Source organism: Purpureocillium takamizusanense, chromosome 2 (assembly GCF_022605165.1).
Source record: "Purpureocillium takamizusanense chromosome 2, complete sequence".
NCBI lineage: Eukaryota > Fungi > Ascomycota > Sordariomycetes > Hypocreales > Ophiocordycipitaceae > Purpureocillium > Purpureocillium takamizusanense.
The window spans coordinates 4,942,356-4,962,781 of record NC_063069.1 but is presented as its reverse complement, the minus strand read 5'-3'; the positions used below and the strand labels follow the sequence as shown (position 1 = coordinate 4,962,781).

Here is a 20,426-nt window from a genome sequence, read left to right as displayed (position 1 = left end):
ACCTGCGGTCTACGATTCGCATATCCGAGAAACCCGACTACGACGCTGTTAAATCTTAGCTGAATGATCAGCCTCCAGACTCGGTGTTCGCAAGCGTCATTATGTGAACAAGTCCGACGCGCCATGGCCAATCCAACATGGAGTACTTGGGTAATTATTTCTTGTCAGATATAAAAACTGTGAGATTGATTCGAGCCCGGCTCAAAAGAAGGAATGCTAGATGACATCGATTGGAGGGTAAAGGGAGAAGCGACGCTCGCGAATTGATCAGTCTCAAGCACGCAAACGCCGCGGATTTCCACGATTGACAAGTGCTCACCCTGACGTCTTTTACGCAAATCTATCTTTGTCAGCGGAAGTCCACCTTCGACATTGATCACGCTCACCTGTTTCGGTGTGTCAAGCCGCGAGCCGAGCCGAAAAGGCGGCACGACCCGACGCACGCACGCATGCGGCGTACAATAATAAGCTGGCGCGCACTGGCGACCTCAACTCGCGGAGATGCTTGATTCGCCACGGAGCCAAGCAAAGTCCACGGACTCAGAGCTCAGGCAGTGTTAGCTTGGGATCAGCGTCACATCTCGGCCTCGGTCTCGTCGTCTGAAGCGCGAGATGCGGGTCACCCAGCGAGTAGCGCCACTAGAGGCTGCGCTTGACGACGGGAAGCCCTCAAGCCTCAGGCACGGTCCCATTGTCAACATTGCACGGTCGCGGTACGCGTTGCGTTGTACAGCTGGTCGTTCTGTCGTCGGACTTCCCACCCCTTTCTGAATCATCAAAGTACTCAGGGAAACGGCCACTCGTTCCGAGGTTTCAAACGACAAAAGCCAAATACATGGCCTTGAGGCGAGGGTCATATTGCAGACACTCTCCTGCATACGTGGCACCTTGGCTTTCAAGGCAACCCCATGTCCCCAACCGACTACCTGAGACCATGGCATCTGGTTATTAGCGTCTACCCGGTTATTGCGCTCCTAATCAAGCGAGAGAGGGTATCTTAAATCCAGCAATCCGCGTGAAAAGACAGCGCCAGACCTCAAGGACTTCGTGGATTCAATAACTGTGACGCCAAGATTCTGACGGAGTATCAAGGCTTCCAGAGAGATAACACAGTTGGAGCCTTCCATCAAATAGAAAGTTGTGCCGGGTCTGCATGTTGAGCTTAATGAAGACTTGATCCGTATGCCTGCGGGACGTTGTATACTATTAGCCATCTGGCATGCACAGCCAAGATGGGATATGTAAAGAGGGCCTCGCTAGCTGTCGTAGCTTCGAGACTCAACGTCAATAGACTTGCAAGCCTGCAAGCCGCCGATGCTGTCGTCTTCCCAATCGCGATAGCTGTCATTTGGCGTCAATAGTGTAATCGCGGCTATGGATGAAGTGGTGGCCGGAACTGCCCGCCAAGGATATCAGGTACCGGTGCCAAGTTTCAATTGTACAGTGGTTCGAAGGGGCTAGAATCTACTTCTCGGTCCCAGGCTGAGACCCGTTTTCCCAGCTCGGTACTACGGCTCTGTGCTAATGCAGAACAATGGTCATTTCAGTATCTTCGCACTATTGAAGGGATCATCAAGACGGCCTTTTAACTCTTTTGAGATTTAGCACAGCTGGAGCGCGAAAAGGACATCGCGAAAATGTTACCGGCTTCAGAATGATGCATTTGGGGTCTTGTGTATGGAGGCTCGAACGACGTCGATAACGAGAAACACGTTTGTATTTGCCATGACTACTAGAGGCACGAAATGGAGCACCCGCTGAAATGGCATACACAAACCACCTCTATTATAGCGAAAGCCACAAGGCTCCAGTGTAGGTATAGAATGGCACATCAGGAATTCGTCTCTATACACACACAAAGCTGTACACCAAATATACACGTAGTCTTCGTGTTCTTGACCGCAGATACAGGCGGATAAATCGAATAGCAGTGACTCCCCATCCAGCGTATAATCATTACACTATCATCGCTAGCTATTCTGGCTTTTTGAGGCCTAGCTCTGATCCGTGACGAATGGTTCAGATACTGAAGATCGCTATATGGCAAGTTCGCGCACCGCGAGCACTAGCTGATTAGACCACGACAAAAGGGGTGAAGGTGCAACAATGAGAGTATGCTTTAGGGCATACTCGACACTGAGAAGGGCAATTGATATGCTGCTGTCATGATACGCCTCATTAGCCCTACCATCAATCTGCGGCAACTGCGCAGCTTCTTCTCATGTCCCAGAGCAACCGGCGATCTGTCGGAGTGTGACTTGCAAGGGGGGTCCAGTCGGCGGCATGAGTTCCACAGCCGTGTTCGACTGTTGCGGGAGCCTTGATCCAGAGGAACCCCTGCCTTGACTGTTGGACGAGTCCATGCTTCGTCCGAAAAGGTCAAAACGAGGAGAATTGAGCGCCAATAAGTGCCATCCGTCCGTCTGGTGTGACCCTTCTTCTGCCGCTTCTGACACCTATTACGTCCACCAGAGACAACCACACTGCTTCTTTCAGGAAGCCGCTGCGGGGTCATGACCAATGGCTTGCAGCACAGGTCTCTCTGCAACACTGTCACCGACATATGCTCGCATGAAGATGCGCTGCAGCACTCGTTTGGCAAAGGAAATGCGCCACGACTTAGTCCCTCGGCGGCTGGTGGCAGCATCGCCGACTTTGTACCGGACATGCGGACCATTCGGCAGTCTCGTAATCGCAATCGGTAACGATGTGTTTGGGTGGCCCACGGTGAGCGTATCAGGAGCAGAGAGATTGACACTTGCTCCAATTGTTGAGGCCCCAAACTGCCAAAGAGGGCGTCAGGGGGGTTTGTTCCCCGCCTTTGTCGATTTACAACCAAGGGACCCCCCTGTCTTGCTCAGATTGGCAAATGAATGGGGAGTCGTCCCCCGCTTCGTTCGCCGTGCCCGTGGCGCTCGGATCCGGAATGTTTCTTCCAAACTGTCCAGGGGCGTCTTCACCCGGTCAAAATGCATTTTATGATGCGCCGTTGAACCTAGCGGTTGATTCACCTACTAAGTTTAGAGGGCGGCCAACGTTCACTTTATCCTGTGCGGGGCGTCTGGGCTTCAAAGTGTTTCGTACAGTTGAACCCAGCAGGTTATCCGTCCGTTCTGGCACCCGACACACTTTGACAATTTTGACACGCTTCGCGCCATCCCCACCGCTCCGGTCTGTGCGGAGCGGGTGGACAAGCTTGACAAGCGCTCAGGACTCTGAGTCTGTGCGTGCCCCGAGCCTCTTTCTTCCCTACCTACTATACATAGTATCCTGCCTGCCTGCCAGGTCAGTCTGTGGTTGTCAAAGAGTACAATCATCGAGCAGCCCGCAACAGTGGATCGTCCCGAGGCTCAGGTTCTTCACCGGGCGCCAGAGACAACGCCATCTGGCAGTCCCGGCCCCTAGCGCCGGCCGCTAAACTTGCATCGGAATACCGCTCCGAGGTGTAACTTGAAACGCACGTGGGGGGGCTGTCCTAGTGGCTTCGTGCTACGTGCCGGTTCAGTTGTGGTTGTGAACTTGTTGCTGTCGTCTGGTGTCGTACAGCCCAGCCGCATTTGCCACTGGCTGTCAAGCGGCCACCTCCGCCAGGGCTTGCGCGCGTCGACCCGGTCCCTCTTTTCGTCCCTGGAGGCAATAATGATGCCGATCGGAGTGCTGGGGTTTGCACGCTTCAGACGTTGGGCCCGGACGAACCATCCCGATGCAGCAACCCAGGGCCCATCAAGGATACCGCTCTGCGTCGCCCATCCATGTCGTTAATGTCTTGTCTCGTGCGCGAGCACTAGCTAGGCAATAGTAATGTTAGCCGACGGTGCGATTCACGGCAGAAGATACTCGGATGGCCAAAGCGCACGCGGGTGTGAGTCGGGGCATGAACCGGACACTGAGACCCGACAACGGCTTCCATGTACGAAGTACGCTTCGTACTGCCGTTCGTGACGGCAGTCGCAGCAAGCGAGGTGCCAGATCAGATCCATGGCTTATTAGCAACGCGTGGGGCGCGGCGACGCTGCTTGGGCCCAAAATATGCCGAATATCCATTACACGACTGCTAGAATTTGCACCTGCATGCTCCCCTGCCCCATCGAGCTTCAGCTTCAAGCACTGACAACCTCATGAACCTCGCGGGTTGCGACTCGCCTCATCTTCTTGTTCAGCTGCCCTCAGATTTCAAGCATCAGGGCGGTGAAGCTGCAAGCTGCCGCATCTCCTTACGAGTCATTGCCAGTTTGCCACTCGGCCAGAGCCGCCGCCTCCCGCAAGACAGTCCAGCTCTGCTCGCCTGTAGAGTCTACACACCCTTTTGCAAACACATTTTGTGACACCCAGGTGTGTGGGTTTGCATGGTGGGGAAGTCCTTTTCACTTCCGGGCCACGAACTGGGCCCCAGCCTCGCCGTCCCCCTTTTCTACCACGCAGCAGCGTCCACGACAAAGCCTTACTTTGAGGCGTCAGCTCGTCGAGCTATGATACGCCATGCTCCCGCGCAAAAACATGACTCGGGCGAGCTTGTGTTGCTTGCCCTGGCCTCGCCCGCCTCCTGGCACGCGAGCTAAAGACTTGACTGCCAGGGGGGAAGGGCTTTGACGCGGGACACTAGTCGAGACGAACAGGCAAGCTACGTTATGAGCTACTACGACTAGCTACGCGATCACTGCTCCCGGCAGTCTGGTCTGCAGATTTGCCCGCCGCAACGGTGCCGAGGTTGCGCGCTCCGCTCTGTGCAGGCCGGCGACAGATGCTGGAGGCGACTCATTATCTGCTGCCTGTGGCGTACCTGATTCCCCGAGCGAGCCCTGCATGCATGTAGTACCAGACGTAGCACCAGACGGACCGCCGTTTTTCTAAGGTCGCACTCACTCTTCAATACATGTAAAGTGGGTGTACACCGACCTATCAACCCTCTTTTTTGTCCTCGTTCAGGTTCTGCTTCCTTTTCGCTCCCTTTCCCACGCTGTAAGCCGACAGTCAAATACCAGCACTCGACGGCTCTTTTCTACGATTTTGAATCGCAACGCAACTCCTCCGTACGGTTCGAACACTTAGGGAAACCCATCGTCGCCAGACATCTCGAGGCTCCTCTACCGGATCGCGGGAGAGGGGAACCCTGGAAGGACGCAAGAAGACGAGATGGCGCCCGTCATGGGTGCCGACCGGGGTCCCGGCGTGTTTATACTGAACCTCGTCTTCGTCACATTGGCCGTCGTCATCCTCGTGTTGCGGGTTTACACGCGGGCCCTGATCGTCAAGGCCTTTGGTCTGGATGACTGGCTCATGATTTTTGCCGCGGTTAGTTGTTTTGGCCCGGGACGGATATCTTCTCCTTTTTGTTTCGATGCAGTGGGCGAGATGCTTCGTCGTAGGCAGGATCAGAATTTGCTAACGTCAACGGCCCGGGCTAGATTTTCTTCACTTTATACGTTGCCATGTCTAACACCGGTGTGCACTACGGGACTGGCCAGCACATGGACGTTCTCGAGCCTTTCCAGAGGGAAAAGGCCATGATGGTGCGTCACACTCTCACGATCCGCTGGCTGGTGCAACATGAATGCTCCCGCGGGTTCCACAAACCCTGACTGGATGTTCAATCCCGCGGAATCTAACATCTGGCCAAAATATATAGTACTGGTGGTACTGCTACATGTTCTACATCCTCAGCATGGTGTGCTCCAAGCTGTCCTTTGCCTGGTTCCTCCTGCGCATCACCACGGCCAGGGCCCACGCCTGGGTCGTGTACGCCGCCTCCCTCCTCTCCGTCATCGCCGCCACCATCTTCTTCTTCGTCACCATCTTCCAGTGCAAGCCCGTGTCCTTTTACTGGACCCGCCTCGGCGGCGACACGGACGGCTCCTGCCTGAGCATGGACGTCATCATGTCCATTGCCTACTTCTACAGCATATGCAGCATCGTGACCGACTTCACCTTTGCGGTGCTTCCCGCCTTTGTGATCTGGAACCTGCAGCTCAAGCTCAGGGCCAGGCTGGCGCTCATCTTTCTGATTGCCATGGGCTGCGTGTACGTGTGCCGAGACAACAACAGGGTTTTCCCCCTACTCTCTGACTACTTTTTTGGGGAAGGGGGGCAGACTTCATCAGGAAAGGGAGAGCAGCAAGCTGACTGCAATGTCACACTATAGGGCAAGTTCCGCACTCGTCGTCCGGTGCGCATTCCTCAAACACTTTAGGGACGTCGACTTTCTCTGTACGTTATCCGCCAAACATCAGATGGCTCGACGAGCCAGTCTGCATCTGCTCCCGAACATTTTGTAAAACTCACATCAATCCAGATTCCACCATCGACATCGTCATCTGGTCCTCCATCGAAATGGGCCTCGCCATCAGCGCTGCCAGCCTCGCCACCCTCCGCCCGCTCGTCAAGGCAATCGCCCTCAAACTCGGCATCACGTCGGCACGCTCCTCCCCGCCCTACTATGGGACGGGCCCGCGCTCCAAGACGACGATGGGGGCCGGGAGCAGAAACGGGACCGTCGCTAACCCCTTCGACCCCAACGTCTACGTCATGTCCGAGTTCTCGCAGGGCACGAGCGGTGGCTCCCCGAGGAACGGCAGCGGGCACTTTGGCACGGAGACGACCGCGTATGCCGGCAGCTTCGGAAAGTCGTCTCGACAGTACGCCCAGGATGTCAAGCTGGAGAGCGACAACGAGAGCCAGGAGCAGCTGCATGAGGGGTCCTCGGAGCGCACGAGCGGGGACGAGGGCAGGAGACGGGCTGTTCCCAAGTCATTTCTTCACGCAAGAGCCGGCAAGGGCGCGTGAAAGAGTTGGGCTCAATATGTGTTCAAACGTCTTTTGTATATGATATAATGATACATATGGCCAAGTGCTGTCTCTCTGTGCCCGAGACCTATTCGATGTGAGATCGGAGCCGCAGCACTGGGTTCTTGATCTTGTCATCAACTTGAGAGACTTCAACTAGTAAACGCCCGGCAAGATTCTCCACCGCACAGTCCTCCGATACTTGTCCCAATCCTCGCCATACTTTTCGGCGCACAGAGCATCATCTCGCCTCTCCCTGTGAATCAGCAGCACAGCAAAGTACACGACGTACAGGTACGTGTACGCCATACCCCATCCCCGTGCGGGACCCTGAACCACCTCCCGTCCATCAAGCATCTGCAGAGCCCCAGTCGTCGCGCCCACCGCAGCGGCCGCTCCGCCTGCAGGCAGGATCAAATAGCCCGAGATGCCCGTCGGCAGGCTGAACGGCAGGGCTTGCATCCAGTCACCAAAGTAGTTGACGTGACGCGCGGCACCCCACCAACCGCCCGTGAGCAGCCTCGTGCCGCGCTTGGTCTGTATGTACGGCATACCCTTGACGCTGGGGTGGTCGGGCTTGGTGCGGAACAGGGCTTTTTGGTTGTTGGACGAGCGGAAAATGCACAGCCCCGTGGAAAAGACGAGCGCGATGCCGGCGATGCCGGCCCAGCCCAGGCGGACGGGGAACACGGACAGGTAGCGACACTGCGTCGAGTACAGGAACGGCACCCATACAATGTCCCCGAACGCGAGCATGAACCCCAGGCCGTCGGTCGTAATGTCTATCATCCCGAGGATACCTGCCTCCGCGTACTGTCCCTCAAGCACGTAGTAGCCCTGCACGAGCGCCACCAGCACGATGCTGTCGGACACGTAGCCGTATAGGCGGTACTGCTTTGCAACAAAGGCGAGATCGAGCAGCAGCCATCCGGTCAAGCCAGGGCGCATCTCGAGCCAAGCCTTGAGATCGACTTCGCCCACGAGAGGTAGGGTAACGCGAGGGTTGAGCTCGCGGCCGATGTAGAAGTCGTAGATGAGGCTGCCCGTGGCGCCGCCCCTGGCGAGCTCTCGCATGTCCTCATTGCGGGGCTTGACGCCGAAGCTGCGCACGTAGACGAAAGCCGAGATGGAGTAGGCCAGCAGGATATTGGCGGTCAGGATCTGCAAGTAATTGCGGTCGATGAATGTCCACAAGACAAAATCGGCACCGTAGAGAGCCGTTCCTACGGCACAGGCCACCATCTGGACTATCGTGGTGTAAAAGGCTGTCGAAGCGTCAGTAACTCACCGCGTGCCAGCTCCGCAGTCGTATCGACACCTGCCGAGAGGGGTACTTACCATTGAAGCGGTACTTGAGAGGGAGGCCGGACTCGCGCAGCTTCGTCCCATATACCTCCTGCGCAGGGAGCATGCGATACAAGATTAAGCTGAGTAGGTAGTAGGCGGCAACCCAAGCCGTCGTCTCCCAATTGACAAAGCCAGCCAAGCCCTCTTCCGGCCACGGAATCTGCCTCTTCAACTCTTCCCACGACAGAGTCCGCGGGCTCAGCAGAGCCGGCGCAGGGCAGCCCGTCTCGTCGTTGCACGTGAAGAAAAGAAAGTTCAGCAAGAGCGGCAGCCCAAAGACGATTGCCGCGGCGCCGGGCCTGATATAGGGGGAGCATGAGTGTCAGTCTGGTGTGGCCAAATGCCAGTCGGCGCACACAGTCAATGGTTTTGGGGGAAAGGGGGACAACTCACGGGCCGCCAAACTCGTACATGTGGTTGGTCATTCTCGGCTCTGTATCCCCCTTCAAGCAGAGAATGCCGTTGACTTTGTTATGCGGATTCGATGTCGTGTGGAAAGAGACTTCCTCACTTACAAATGAGGCGAGTTGGGCAGCGGGGGAGGATTGACCACATTACTTATTTGGCGGCCCCGATTTGCTGGACTGGCGCGCGGCCTGGCCTGAGCTGATCCGGATGGCGTGGTTCCGGCAAAACACCGAAAGCCCGAGCAGCTCTCCAATTATTAACCATCAACGATGGCGTCTGGTGATGATCCACCTTGTAAGCGTCAACACCTCAGTTACTACTCATGTTTTGACGCTTGCTGTACCACGAGCCGAGACAAGCTCACGTCCATGTTAACCTCTTCTGCTCCAGTTATCCCACCGCCAGACTGCGACGGGCAGAACTGGCAACGGACCATCAGCGGGCCAGTTATGTGCACGAACCATAAACCCTACGAGCCACGCTACTTATGCCACATCTCATTGCCTCAACAGTCGCAGTTGAGCTCACTCCCAGGCTAGGTATGTCTCGGAGAACACGTATTTTCTGTAGACGCTGCAAAATACCTCTAAGGAGGCTCCATGCCCCCCTGGCTCCGGGCCCTACTCTGAGACCGCCTAGTCTTAAAGCGTTCACTAAGAGTGGACGTTCGCTTGCCTGCGGATTACTGATTTGTGTCTTTGACCGTGGTGCTTCGCCGGACAGAAGGTTCGGCCTGTTTGCTTTGCCTTCTCGAGCCCTTCCTGTCCTCATCGTCGCGACGAAATCCAGACAGCGTCGTTCCGTGCGACGTCAAGACGATCTCGCCACCAGCCGTGCCGGTGCGCATCTCAATCCCTCCCACATTGATGGTGGCGCCACCTTCCACTTTGATCGTGATGTCGTCTCCGTGTGCCGTCGGTGATTGTATTGTGCGCGACATGGTGTGCGGACTGCGCCTGCGCTGTTCGTCCCCGCTGTTGCTTCCGTCCGTTGCTTGAGCACTGGACGTATGTGGAGGGCGACCCCCTATCCGCCGCAACATGTCCGCTGTGAGAGGCACGCCCGTCGGAGCCATCGCCCTCTCTATGACAGCCATACCCGCGACCATCTGTCTTTCTCTTGCTTCGGAATCGTTGGCGCCATACATGGAGCCACGCCGGCGGTTTCTCGATGCCGGCGCAACATCGTACTCTACGTTGCCATACATCGGAGGAGGGTGTAGGGGCGGGGGTGGGCGTGTCGTCCCCGTTGGTAGCCTGGGCCCCTGATCATATTGCCGCTGTTCATACTGCCACTCTCCACTCCTTCGACGACTGAGACGGCGACCGCGATCCTCATCACCGTTGTACACAGCACTCCCATAATTGCCGTACCCATAATCCGCTGGTATTCCACCTGAGGATGCCGCTCGAGCCAACGGACGCGTGCCCGACGGTACTGCTGCACCCGGAGGATAGTACGGGCTGGACGGTGGCGGTAATGGAATTGCAGAGTAGTGGCGAGGGTCTTGAATGCCGGGGCCTTCTGAGTTAAAGTACGATACAGGGGCCTGTTGTTGAAGCCTCAGTTGCCTCTCCACAACTAGGTCTGGATCCCGAATAGGCGGTCGCGGAGGAAAGTTGGCCGTCAAGCGGCCGCTTTCATCGACAGCCAGAGCACGCTGGCTTTCGGGCGCAATACCGCCATAGAAGCTGGCCGGCGGGTTCGACGGTCCCGTTTGAGCCGACAATGGCGGAAGCCGTGCAGGGTGACGTGCAGATATACCATGCGGTGAATCAATGTACCTGCTTCCGCCAGGCTGGCTGCGAGGATGAACGACGGGGTGCGCTTGACTCGGTAGCCATGGTTGAGACCACGCCGCGAGAGGTTGCGGCACCTGCATGGGGTAGTAGCTTCCGCCCACCACCGGCTGATGCCACTGAACATTCTGCTCGATCGTTGCTCTGGATGCGACAGCCGGCATAGGTTTCTTGGTGCTCTTCTTCATCTTGGCACTGTCCATAGTAGCCTTAGCTTTTTCTTCCGCCCGCGCGTCCGTCGAGGGGAATTGTTTCTTTTCTCCAACTGGGTTCTGCTCCTTGGGAGCGTCTCCCTTCTTGGACGTCTTCGGTCCAAGCCCGGGTCGCTTATTCCGCTCCATCAGAATCTCCGCCTGCAGGACCGCCAGTTTGTCCGGGGGAAGCAGAGAGGGGGTAGGCGCCGGTGGTTTCGGCTTAGAGAGGTGGTCATCCTTTGCATTGCCCGACGAGCTCGCAGTAGGCCGGGGTGGGATCTCGGGTTTCGCCCTTTTGGTCAGGGGCGGCCGCGCCTTGGGAGACTCATCGTCACTTCCCTGCATTTTCCCATCTGAGTTTAGCAAATCTTCATGTGTCTGGTCGCCATGCTGCTTTTCCTTGGACACACGGATCTTGTTCAATAGAGACACAATGTCTTCAACTTTCAGACTGCCAACGGTATCCCCCTCAACACCTGAATCTCGACTTTGAGACCCTAAACCATCTTTGCTCTGGTTGGCTTTTCGAGTATGCTCGCGATTCAACGAAGCCAAGAACTTCTCTGGCCGCCCATCCAGGGTCAGTGAGCCAGATCCAGGTTTTGGGGACGAAGGTCGGCTGGAAAGATCGACTCCCTCGAGGTAGTCTTGTAGTTTAGTATCTTCAGCTTTGTCCAGATTCCCAACGACAGCCGAGTCTCGATCCCCAGAGGACGAATCAGGCTCTGAGGTTCCCCGAGATTGGGCCTGACCATCTGCATCCCCTTCGTCCACGACAGCGTCATCGTTGGATCCCACAATGGGCAACGCAAAGAGGGCAAGCTGTTCCTGATGCCGACCTACATGATGTCGATATTGCTGAGCCGATTTTAATGAGTCACCGCAGAGGGGACACGCAATGCCCTCGCTAAGATCGAGTGGCTGTGCACCTAATTCAATCAATGCGATCATTTTATCTGCCTGGACTGGTCCCGGATGGCTTTGAGTTAGGTGTTCTTGGCACTCCGAAACAGACAGAAACATGGCACCACAAGAAGCAGGGCAGGTGTAAGTGCTCCAGTGACTTTGCCTCATGTGATTCATCCAGTGGTGTCGGCGAGCAAATTCCTTCTCCGGTGCGATGCAGTCCTTTTCGAGGCATATATAGGGGCGAAGATCTTCGTGCACATGCCTCCTTGATGATGTTAGCCTAGTTCCATTTTTGCGTGTCGCGTGTCATCGACCTACTTCCAAGAAATTGTGCTCGTGGCTGTAATGATCCTATAGCAGAACGGACATTCGAATGGACCCGCCAAGGCTTCTTTTGGCAACGGCGGGATGCGGTACTCGTTCTTCCCTGCTGCGGACGAAGCGTAGGATGTTTGACTCTGTCCAGATTCGGAACGATCTTCACTAAAAATGAGAGGCCCTTCCGTTGGATGTGAGCCTCCCTTCAAGTGTTGCGGTATAGATGATGCTACCGTCTGCGGATCAGCACTGTCAGTCGTAGTAGCTGCATCTGCCGCTCGGTGAAGATCGAGTCCATGAGCGAGCTTCATATGATGCGCCTCTCGGTACTTGAAGTACTGTCTCCGTCTGGAGATTGCTTTCCCGAGCCTTTCGGCCAGCGTCATGTCGATTCTGTTGAACTTTGACTGCACATGTCGAATGTCGAAGAGCTCATAGTGTGACGTATCCGTAAACACCGACGCAGCGAACCGATCATGAGGCGCCGGGTTGCGGATTGCCGCACTCAAGCGAAGGAGGCAGTTGACAACATCCACCACGTCAACCGAAATCTGGTCAAGATCGCTTTCCTCCAGTACGTCGTCATTTTCCGCTGTGTCTTGAGTCGGTGTTTCGATGGTCACTTCATGCCCTTCTTTTGTCCCCTTTGCATCGCTGGTCTGGTCCCAGGGAAACTCGTAGCCACCCACGATGGCCAGAGCATCCTCGAGGAGCTCATCGAGATCCTGCAGCAGCCGTACGACCTGAACTCGAATATGTGATGAGTCTCGCAGCCGGTAGTCGAGCGAGCTCATTCCCGTGCTGTGAGCTCCGATGTTTCCTGCCCATACCTTGAAGCGCGTGCGCTCATCCCTAATGTCTCTCCAAAACTTCAAATTTCCTGTGGTGTCGGAGGCATTCCCGACTTGGTCCGTCACAAGGTGGAATAAATCGAGACAGCCCTCAACATAGCTGGCTATGCTGTCTCCCATGTCTCATTGCCCTCGTCGCTCTCGCTGCTCCCGCTGTTTCTGTAATGCTGTCTGCGCCCCCGCAGCTCTGGCGCCTGAGAATGTGCTACCGCTCGTGTCTGGCTTTGATGGCGGCTTGATGACTTTGATATGAAGAGTGCTTGATCCTTGGGCAGTCTGAGCTTGTCGCGTTCTCGACAACAAATGCCGGCATGGCCATTCCTGTTGGCGGGCGCTACTCGCGATGGCAGGAGCTACTCATGGTGAGGTGACGGTCCTTCGAGACAAGTATGGAAGGCACGCCCCAGAAGACGCGAGCGGGGCACCAAAGATGTCCGTGCAAGAAAAAAAGGACAGGATCTCTATCTGTAGGCGGCAAAGGCCCTCATGCAGTTGTCAAGTCGATGTCCGCCGCCCTCGGCCTCGTGTCACCGGCCATGGAGATCCCCCCAGCGCCTACACCAAGGCGGGGTCTATTGGTCATGAGCGCAGCTGACACCTGCATGCGCGCGCTCTTCTCACCCCGGCTCCTCGCCGGCAGGCAACGAATCACAACTCCACAGTTGCCGCAGCTGAGGACATGAACCAATATTTAGGACGCATACTCGAGTTCCCCGCTCGCTCAAAGGACAGTATATGGGTACCATCGGCGCTTCAGGAGCGCCGTTGGCGAGGCGAGGCAGGTCCCTGGAAGAACATCTAATCGCGAACCGCCGCCATGTCTGGCTTTGAGATAGCCGGCATTGTCCTGGGGTCAATACCGCTCGTCATCTCTACCTTGGAGCACTATGGTGACGGCTTGTCGACACTCCAACGATGGCGGAGATATCAGCGCGAGCTGCGGTGTCTCACCAGGAACCTCGAAACCGAGCGCGTCAAACTCCAAAACGTATGCGAGAAACTCCTCATCGGCATCGTTCCCCCATCGCGTATCGAGATCATGATCAACAATCCGATGGGGAATCTCTGGAAAGAAGAGGAAACGCAAAGAAAGGTCCGAGTCCGGCTCTGGAAAGGCTTAGACGCGTTCGAGGCCACCATTGGCGACGTTGAGAGGGCGGTTGGTGAGATGAGCCGACGGATCGCCTCTCAACACGGCCCTCAAGCATCAGAGTTCAGGCGCGCCGTCTTCACGCTAAGCCGCTCACAATATACCGACCTACTCTCGACAATACGAGACGGAATATCGAATCTCGAGAACCTTACCGATCGCAATATGGAGCTCGAGCCGGCAAGGAGGCTCCGCTCTCAGGGCAGGTTTTTTATGCTTGTTCGCGAAATGTCGAAGAGCATATATCACGCCATACGATACGGCCTGGACTGCTCATGTGGTCACGATGTCGGCCTCAGGCTAGAGAGCCGAACCGCAGACTTCATTCCGACCGACGACGACGAGAAAATCATGAGTGATACGGCATTCAAACTCGCACTATCATACAGCTCAAGCCACGAATACCCCGAACTCGCGGCATGGGGCGAGAACGCGAGAATATGGGAAGAAATTCGAGTGCTGCGCGCCCCAGCACCGGATGTTAAAGTACGTCCCCAGGACATACAACAGGCAGTCGCCCCCAGACGGCCGAGGGGCTTTAGGACCAAGAAAACAGTCGCCTTTGCCCAGTTGTCGCGAGCACATTCGTCCACGACAGCCACTGTTGTGCAGACGGAGATCAGCGCTCAACATAGAAGTTTACATACTTCCATATCCAACATCACAATGGGCGTCGCGAGCATAGGACTGATGAGCTTTGGCTCGACAACAGACTTGTGTCAGAAAATACAGAGTCCGAAGGATGTCAGCGTTCAAACATGCGGGCTTATTGTTGATCACATATCGCCGACGCCTAGAACTTACGCCGTATATCGTGCACACCATAACACGACTTCGGTACACGAGAATCTGAACATCCGACCGCGGTCGCTTATCACCCTCAAACAAGTCCTGGAACAGAGAGTGCACATTCCTTATAGAGACCGGTTGCAGCTGGCTGCAACGATTTCATCAAGTGTCCTGCAACTTCATGGCAGCCCCTGGCTACATCGCAGCATCAGTAGCCGTGACATTTTCTTTATGAAGACGCACGACTATCCACTATGGAATCATCCCATAGTCATGAAACGACACAAGGGTGTGGAAATGACGAATGAGAGATGGACTGATTCCGTGTTTTGCAACTCTACACTGTTCTCTCTCGGCATTCTTCTCATCGAGATCATTATTGGCAAGCCCTTCGACTCACTTCAGACACCAAATGAGAGATCCTCCCGGGCACCGGAAGAAAGCTCGCCTCAGACGTCAGACAAGAGTGCGGCCTCAATCTTGGGCAAGAGTTCTTCCGCCACGTTCCTGGAGGATTACATTACTGCGCAGCGTCTAGTGGACCAGCATATCCGGATGGCCAGCTCAAACTATGGGACGGCTGTGACGCGCCTCATCGACGGCAACATGCAACTGCGCCACTTCCGCGATGCTGCGGGTATGGATAGTGAGGATTGTTGTCAAGAGATATACTCGGGAGTCGTGGCCTTGATAGAGAAAGACTTGGAGTATATTTAGACCTGCGAGACACAAGAGGCTTGGTAGCGATAAGATTCACCAAGCAAGGTGCAGTATTTAATGGGGCCACGATAGGGGCAAGACACAATACGATAGATGAGGTAAGGGCAACAATGAGCCTGATGTGGGGAGGCATCTATAGTTAGGTCAAGGCGTGGTAGAGCTGAGAGGTGGCGAGGGCCGTTAGAACAACCGTGATACCCACACGACTTTGCAAAAGAATCCTTCCCAGGCTTCCAAGAGGGGTTCTCGGAATATTGAATTGGAGATGTAGTTACAGAGAGTGCTCTTTGTGTTTGTTGGTGTTGCGGGTTGTTGTAGGGTACGAAGGACCTTGATCAGGAAGTGGTCAGTCGCTGCGCCTATTGGCTCTTTGGGTCACGGGTGGTGGGCCATAAGCTCTCTACTTTGTCTGCCAGGCAGCATTCGTGACTCCCCACTTGCACTGAGTAACTCGACTCTCGGCATCGTCGTCCCCTACGCCGCCGTTTCGTTTCTTCAATACGGCAATGCGACGGAGGCTTGAGGCAGACGACGAAGACGACGACGACAATGAGGAACCCGAGATCCCTCTCCACCACAAGCGGCCTTTCGGCGTAGGGCTGAGGCGCAAGAAGATCGACTTCGTGCGCGCAACAGAAAGCGACTCCACCCTACCATCCTCAACATCGTCAGTCGCCAAGGGGAGCCTCGCTGGGGATTTGTACGCGAGTATCGTCCTTGGAGAGGGCAGCTCTGTGTCGGCATCCGCATCGAGGACAGAGTCGCCCGGAGCCCCGACCGCCGACGACGACGATGATGAGGGAGCACGGAAACCCATCACTTGTCCCGTCTGCGCGCTGCCTATCATCACGCCCCTGCGCGAACACGAGGCGTCGCTCGCGCACCAAGTCAGCTTGACGCACTCTCACCCGCCCTCGGGCCTCGACCGCACCCGCATGGGCCTGCGAACGCTGCAATCGCAAGGCTGGGACCCGGACGCCCGGCGCGGGCTGGGGCTGGAAGGCGAAGGTCCGAGATATCCGATCAAGGTGGCTGCCAAAGAGGACAACTTGGGCATCGGAGCGAGCGCTCAGCAGGCAAGTGAGGAGGCGAAGAGGAAGAAGAAGAAGGGGGCAGAACAGGAGCCTGAGGCGCCGCCGCGACAGCAAACGAGAAAGGAGAGAAAGGCACTGGCGGCAAAAGAGAGACAAAGAGCTGAGCGCCTGCAAGCGGAAATCTATGGGCGTGTCGACGTTGAGAGATATTTGAGGGGAACCGGTACCGACAACGCGATATGAAACGACATTCATGGTGCACCGGGTAGGTTATGGATGACAGACTTTTGCTGGTGTTTTGATACCCCTGTTTGAGCCAGCTAGAGATCAAGTGCTTCGTACATTGTATACTTCGTACTCGGCTACTGATATAACCGGAATGACGATCTGGTTGTGCTTCGCGAGGGAAAGAAAAGCTGTGACCGGCTAGTTGAGCTGGATGAATGAGTGCCTCCTGCGATGAACAGACGTACTCGGCACGAAGCACACAAAGGCCGAGATGACCTCATTGAGTTCGCATCTTGGAGGGGGGGCAGGGGACCGACTTGGCGGCAGTTGGAGTGGAGGCGGCCTGCAGCGGATGCTACAATGTCCGCCTGGAGCGGCTCAAAGGTTCTTCAGCGGCGCCCCCCTGCCGCGCCCCACTATAGCCAGACAAAAGCTTCGTCTCAGCGCGCATGCCCAGCTAGCCCAGGCAATCTGGAGGGACCCGGTTACAGGCTTGGAGCCCCCCACTGGCCCAATCAGTGGCAGGTGGTCGTCACCTGCGCTTCCATTGCAAGCTCCGTGAGCGACCCCGCCAAAACCTCCTTGTTTGTCTCCTGTGTGTCGGTCTGTCTGTCACCACTCCTCCACCACCTACCTCTCTCACCCTGTCGTGCTCCTCGCTGCGCGCAGCTGCACGGCTTCTGACGCGCCGATCCCGGTATCGCGGCTGCTGCGTTACGTCTCGATACACTGCGTTCTGTCTTTGACCTCACCTCACCTCGCAACCGCATTCCACCGTTGACACGGCTCGAGTTCGACCGAGGCAGGCCGGGCCGCCTCCCCAGCCACCATCATGGGGCTGTCCGTAATTCAAGAGCAGCACGATGGTACGCGCGCTTCGCATTCTGTCTTGTCTTGAACCCTCCCGAATAGCTGACGTTGTCTTGCCAGTCATCATACAGGAGATCAAGAACATTACCCAGGGCGACGTACGCCGCTCCCCCCGGTGACACGCGATGCGATGCGGTGATCTGTAACAACTGACGAGGAGACACGACAGTGGAAATGTCTGATAGTCGACGAGACCTCCAGGAAGATTCTCGACAATGCAGTCAAGGAGGATGACGTTCTCAACAATAATATAGCTAGTGTGTCCCTACCTCCATTCTTGACGCCGGCTCATACTAACCTTCGCCAGCCATCGAGCGCATCGAAAGTCGTCGCGAGCCAAACCCTGAGATGGATGCTATATATCTGCTCTCCCCCGAACCACACATTGTCGACTGTCTCCTGGCCGACTTCGAGCGAAGGCGGTACCGCAGGGCCTTCTTGGTCTGGACGAACCTCCTAGACCCCAATCTCAGGAGGCGCATCGACGAGTTTCCCGGCATCAGGCAGCTGCGCGCAAGCTCAAAGACGCTGTTCATCGACTTCTATCCCAGAGAGTCGCACCTGATCACGTTTCGCGACCCCTGGAGCTTCCCGATGCTCTACCACCCGGCGTGCAACTCGCTCGTCCCGAAACACATGCAGCAGCTGGCGCAAAGGGTATGTTTCAGCAAATCTGATGAGCCTTTGGCGCGCAAAATTGGCTGACCTACCACGAAACAGATTGCTGGCATTTGCATAACAATGGGCGAGTATCCTAAAGTACGCTACTACCGACCCAAAAACGCCATGCACGAGGCCAGCGTTCTTTGTTCGCACTTGGCACGGTTCGTCCAGGAGGAGCTTGACGGATACGCGCACTGGGACCCGAATTTCCCGCCGCCCTCGAACCGACCGCAAGCTAATCTCGTCATAACGGACCGCTCCATGGACCTCATGGCCCCACTGGTGCACGAGTTCACCTACCAAGCCATGGCGGCAGATCTCCTCCCCATCAAGGATGGTGACAAGGTCACCTTCCATACCACTGTCAACGCAGGCGCGCCAGATGCTCAGGAAAAGGACATGGAGCTGAGTGAAAAGGACAAGATCTGGGTCGACAATCGGCACCGGCACATGAAGGACACCATCGACAAGCTCATGGGGGATTTCCAAAAGTTCCTTGACCAGAACCCACACTTTACCAACGAAGATGCCGATCCGACGAACCTCAACACCATCCGAGACATGCTGGCAGGTCTCCCGCAGTTTCAAGAGATGAAGGAGGCGTACTCGCTTCATCTCACCATGGCACAGGAGTGCATGAACACGTTTCAGCACAACAAGCTCATGGACATTGCTTCGATTGAACAGACAATGTCCACCGGCTTAGATGAGGACTACAGGAAGCCCAAGAACGTTTGCGAATCCGTCGTCCGCCTATTAGATGACGACGCTGTGTTGCCGTCGGACCGTCTGCGACTCGTCATCATCTACGTTCTGTACCGCGGCGGCGTCATTTTAGAGGACATTCAGAAGCTGCTGATCCATGCGTCTCTGCCCCCGCAAGACGCGGAGGTTGCTGCGAACATGGAGCTTCTCGGCGGCAAGACCTCACATGCGCTGAAAGAGCCGCGGCAAGTTCCACCGCCACTGTTCCCCCGGGATCCCAAGGCCCAACAACCGAGTGAAGAGTATAGTCTCTCGCGCTTCGAGCCGGTCCTGAAGTCGATGCTGGACGCCCTTTCCAAAGGGACCCTGGACCAAACCGTGTTCCCTTATGTCAAACCACCGATGGACCCGAATGAAGACTTGCTGGTTGCACAAGGCGGCTCGCTCCGCGCCGGACGGCCGAACTGGGCAGCCGCCGGCCGGCGACCTCCCGAGAATCGCCAGCGCATCTTCGTCTTCATGGCTGGCGGCGCGACATACAGCGAGAGCCGCGCATGCTACGACATCGGCAACCTGCGTAGCCGGGACATCATCCTCGCCACCTCGCATATGCTCACGCCACAACTCTTTATCCGCCAGGTTAGTGACCTGAGCCGTGACAAGCGGCAACTCGACCTCCCCATGGAGCGACCCAAGCCCCGTGCCCCCGCGCATCTTTTTGAGCGCCCTGCTCCGCCTCCTCCCGGTCCTGGCACTGTCGGTGTCGGCGGTGCCCCCCAGCGCATGGGTGCCGGGCCCGGCAGACCACTCAACTCTGGGTTGCCAACCCGACCAGGCCCTGGTTCGGGCCCCGGCCCCGGCCCCGTTCCGCCGACACAGGCCATGGGGGCCATGAATATCAACGCCCCAGGTCCGCGGCCCAAGTCTGCGGTTGCCCCAGAACCGCCGAAGCATGAAGACGGCAAGCTGCACAAGGAAAAGAAGCGGAGGAACTTTTTGGGTATGAAGAAGTAGGGCTCTCTGCACAGACGTTCCTCCAAGCACAAGGGCAAGGGCGCGGGTGAGGATACGAACGCGGACGCCAACATGGACGCCAACGTGGCCAGTGTGGACGCAACTGTGGACGCAAATGGTAATGCGGAAGAGAACCAGGCTGCTCCAAGCGTGAGCGGTACACGCGCCGGCGTAAAACGACTTTCGCTATCCTCGTCGCTTTCGTTGCGCAGACTCAGCGGTCAGTTCTCTCCGCAGCGCCTTGGAAGGGCCTACTCCAAGCGCAAGAGCAGCGGCTCCACCATCCAGCCCGCGCCGTGACGGACATCAACGGGTCTTTTTCAGGTACGGGCTGGCAAGGACCGCGACGGGCCGTGGGGCTTGGTATAGATGGCCGTCGCGGTCCCTAGCCTGATGCCAGGCGCGGATGAGCGCCATCTCACGGACTGAGGCGAGGCTAGCTACGAGAGTTTCCCATTTGCTACCCGTCGCCGCCGAGGGCGACAACTGGCAGTAGGAGGGAAGAGAGCAAAGGGATATGTCGGCCCGGTTCATCACATTGCACCGCCGCCGACTCGCGGGTTGGGTACTATTAGGCTTGTGTCGAGAACTTCGAGGGCCTGGCGTTGGGGCGCGTTTTTGTCGGATGCGTGCGGGCTTGGACAAGG

At 56.5% G+C, this 20,426-nt stretch overlaps 7 protein-coding genes across 9 annotated transcripts; 5 read left to right on the top strand and 2 right to left on the bottom strand.

Moving 5' to 3' along the window:
• Positions 1–4,782: 4,782 nt before the first annotated feature.
• JDV02_003287 (uncharacterized protein) lies at positions 4,783–6,978 on the top strand. Of its 2 annotated transcripts, XM_047984406.1 has the most exons (5): positions 4,783–5,292; positions 5,406–5,510; positions 5,627–6,018; positions 6,140–6,204; positions 6,290–6,978. In XM_047984406.1, the coding sequence occupies exons 1-5, from the start codon at positions 5,134–5,136 to the stop codon at positions 6,778–6,780; spliced, it is 1,212 nt and encodes a 403-aa protein (XP_047840380.1). In that variant the 5' UTR covers positions 4,783–5,133; the 3' UTR covers positions 6,781–6,978. The 2 variants fall into 2 exon arrangements, with proteins under 2 accessions (XP_047840380.1, XP_047840379.1); XM_047984405.1 differs by having other exon boundaries at positions 4,783–5,510; positions 6,290–6,829.
• On the bottom strand, positions 6,788–8,638 carry ERG24_2 (Delta(14)-sterol reductase). 2 transcript variants are annotated; one of them, XM_047984403.1, is made up of 3 exons: positions 8,521–8,638; positions 8,119–8,426; positions 6,788–8,045 (listed from the first exon to the last, which is right to left on the bottom strand). In XM_047984403.1, the coding sequence occupies exons 1-3, from the start codon at positions 8,550–8,552 to the stop codon at positions 6,937–6,939; spliced, it is 1,449 nt and encodes a 482-aa protein (XP_047840377.1). In that variant the 5' UTR covers positions 8,553–8,638; the 3' UTR covers positions 6,788–6,936. The 2 variants fall into 2 exon arrangements, with proteins under 2 accessions (XP_047840377.1, XP_047840378.1); XM_047984404.1 differs by having other exon boundaries at positions 8,119–8,638.
• A 387-nt stretch (positions 8,639–9,025) lies between these two features.
• On the bottom strand, positions 9,026–13,097 carry JDV02_003285 (uncharacterized protein). The gene is made up of 2 exons (XM_047984402.1): positions 11,756–13,097; positions 9,026–11,702 (listed from the first exon to the last, which is right to left on the bottom strand). The coding sequence occupies exons 1-2, from the start codon at positions 12,724–12,726 to the stop codon at positions 9,218–9,220; spliced, it is 3,456 nt and encodes a 1,151-aa protein (XP_047840376.1). The 5' UTR covers positions 12,727–13,097; the 3' UTR covers positions 9,026–9,217.
• A 235-nt stretch (positions 13,098–13,332) lies between these two features.
• JDV02_003284 (uncharacterized protein) lies at positions 13,333–15,508 on the top strand. The gene has a single exon (XM_047984401.1). The coding sequence runs from the start codon at positions 13,424–13,426 to the stop codon at positions 15,260–15,262; it is 1,839 nt and encodes a 612-aa protein (XP_047840375.1). The 5' UTR covers positions 13,333–13,423; the 3' UTR covers positions 15,263–15,508.
• A 202-nt stretch (positions 15,509–15,710) lies between these two features.
• Positions 15,711–16,764, top strand: JDV02_003283 (uncharacterized protein). The gene has a single exon (XM_047984400.1). It carries the CDS (start codon positions 15,772–15,774, stop codon positions 16,540–16,542), a length of 771 nt encoding a protein of 256 aa, XP_047840374.1. The 5' UTR covers positions 15,711–15,771; the 3' UTR covers positions 16,543–16,764.
• A 595-nt stretch (positions 16,765–17,359) lies between these two features.
• Positions 17,360–19,779, top strand: sec1 (syntaxin binding protein 1; the record flags this gene model as incomplete). Its single annotated transcript, XM_047984399.1, has 5 exons — positions 17,360–17,393; positions 17,458–17,495; positions 17,567–17,654; positions 17,705–18,054; positions 18,118–19,779. 5 exons carry the CDS (start codon positions 17,360–17,362, stop codon positions 19,777–19,779), a joined length of 2,172 nt encoding a protein of 723 aa, XP_047840373.1.
• A 72-nt stretch (positions 19,780–19,851) lies between these two features.
• On the top strand, positions 19,852–20,079 carry JDV02_003281 (uncharacterized protein; the record flags this gene model as incomplete). The annotated part of the gene is made up of 1 exon (XM_047984398.1): positions 19,852–20,079. One exon carries the CDS (start codon positions 19,852–19,854, stop codon positions 20,077–20,079), a length of 228 nt encoding a protein of 75 aa, XP_047840372.1.
• Between the last annotated feature and the right edge of the window lie 347 nt (positions 20,080–20,426).

What these genes read in the sequence shown, in the direction of transcription:
- JDV02_003287 (XM_047984406.1), top strand. Translation starts at nt 5,134, where the DNA reads ATGGCGCCCGTCATGGGTGCCGACCGGGGTCCCGGCGTGTTTATACTG. An exon ending in GGCTCATGATTTTTGCCGCG is followed by an intron (nt 5,293 to 5,405) that starts GTTAGTTGTTTT and finishes GGCCCGGGCTAG; the next exon opens with ATTTTCTTCACTTTATACGT. An exon ending in TAGGGACGTCGACTTTCTCT is followed by an intron (nt 6,205 to 6,289) that starts GTACGTTATCCG and finishes ACATCAATCCAG; the next exon opens with ATTCCACCATCGACATCGTC.
- JDV02_003283 (XM_047984400.1), top strand. Translation starts at nt 15,772, where the DNA reads ATGCGACGGAGGCTTGAGGCAGACGACGAAGACGACGACGACAATGAG.
- JDV02_003284 (XM_047984401.1), top strand. Translation starts at nt 13,424, where the DNA reads ATGTCTGGCTTTGAGATAGCCGGCATTGTCCTGGGGTCAATACCGCTC.
- JDV02_003285 (XM_047984402.1), bottom strand. Translation starts at nt 12,726, where the DNA reads ATGGGAGACAGCATAGCCAGCTATGTTGAGGGCTGTCTCGATTTATTC. An exon ending in ACGAGCACAATTTCTTGGAA is followed by an intron (nt 11,703 to 11,755) that starts GTAGGTCGATGA and finishes AACATCATCAAG; the next exon opens with GAGGCATGTGCACGAAGATC.
- ERG24_2 (XM_047984403.1), bottom strand. Translation starts at nt 8,552, where the DNA reads ATGACCAACCACATGTACGAGTTTGGCGGCCC. An exon ending in ATGTACGAGTTTGGCGGCCC is followed by an intron (nt 8,427 to 8,520) that starts GTGAGTTGTCCC and finishes CCCCTATATCAG; the next exon opens with GCCCGGCGCCGCGGCAATCG. An exon ending in TCTCAAGTACCGCTTCAATG is followed by an intron (nt 8,046 to 8,118) that starts GTAAGTACCCCT and finishes ACGCTTCGACAG; the next exon opens with CCTTTTACACCACGATAGTC.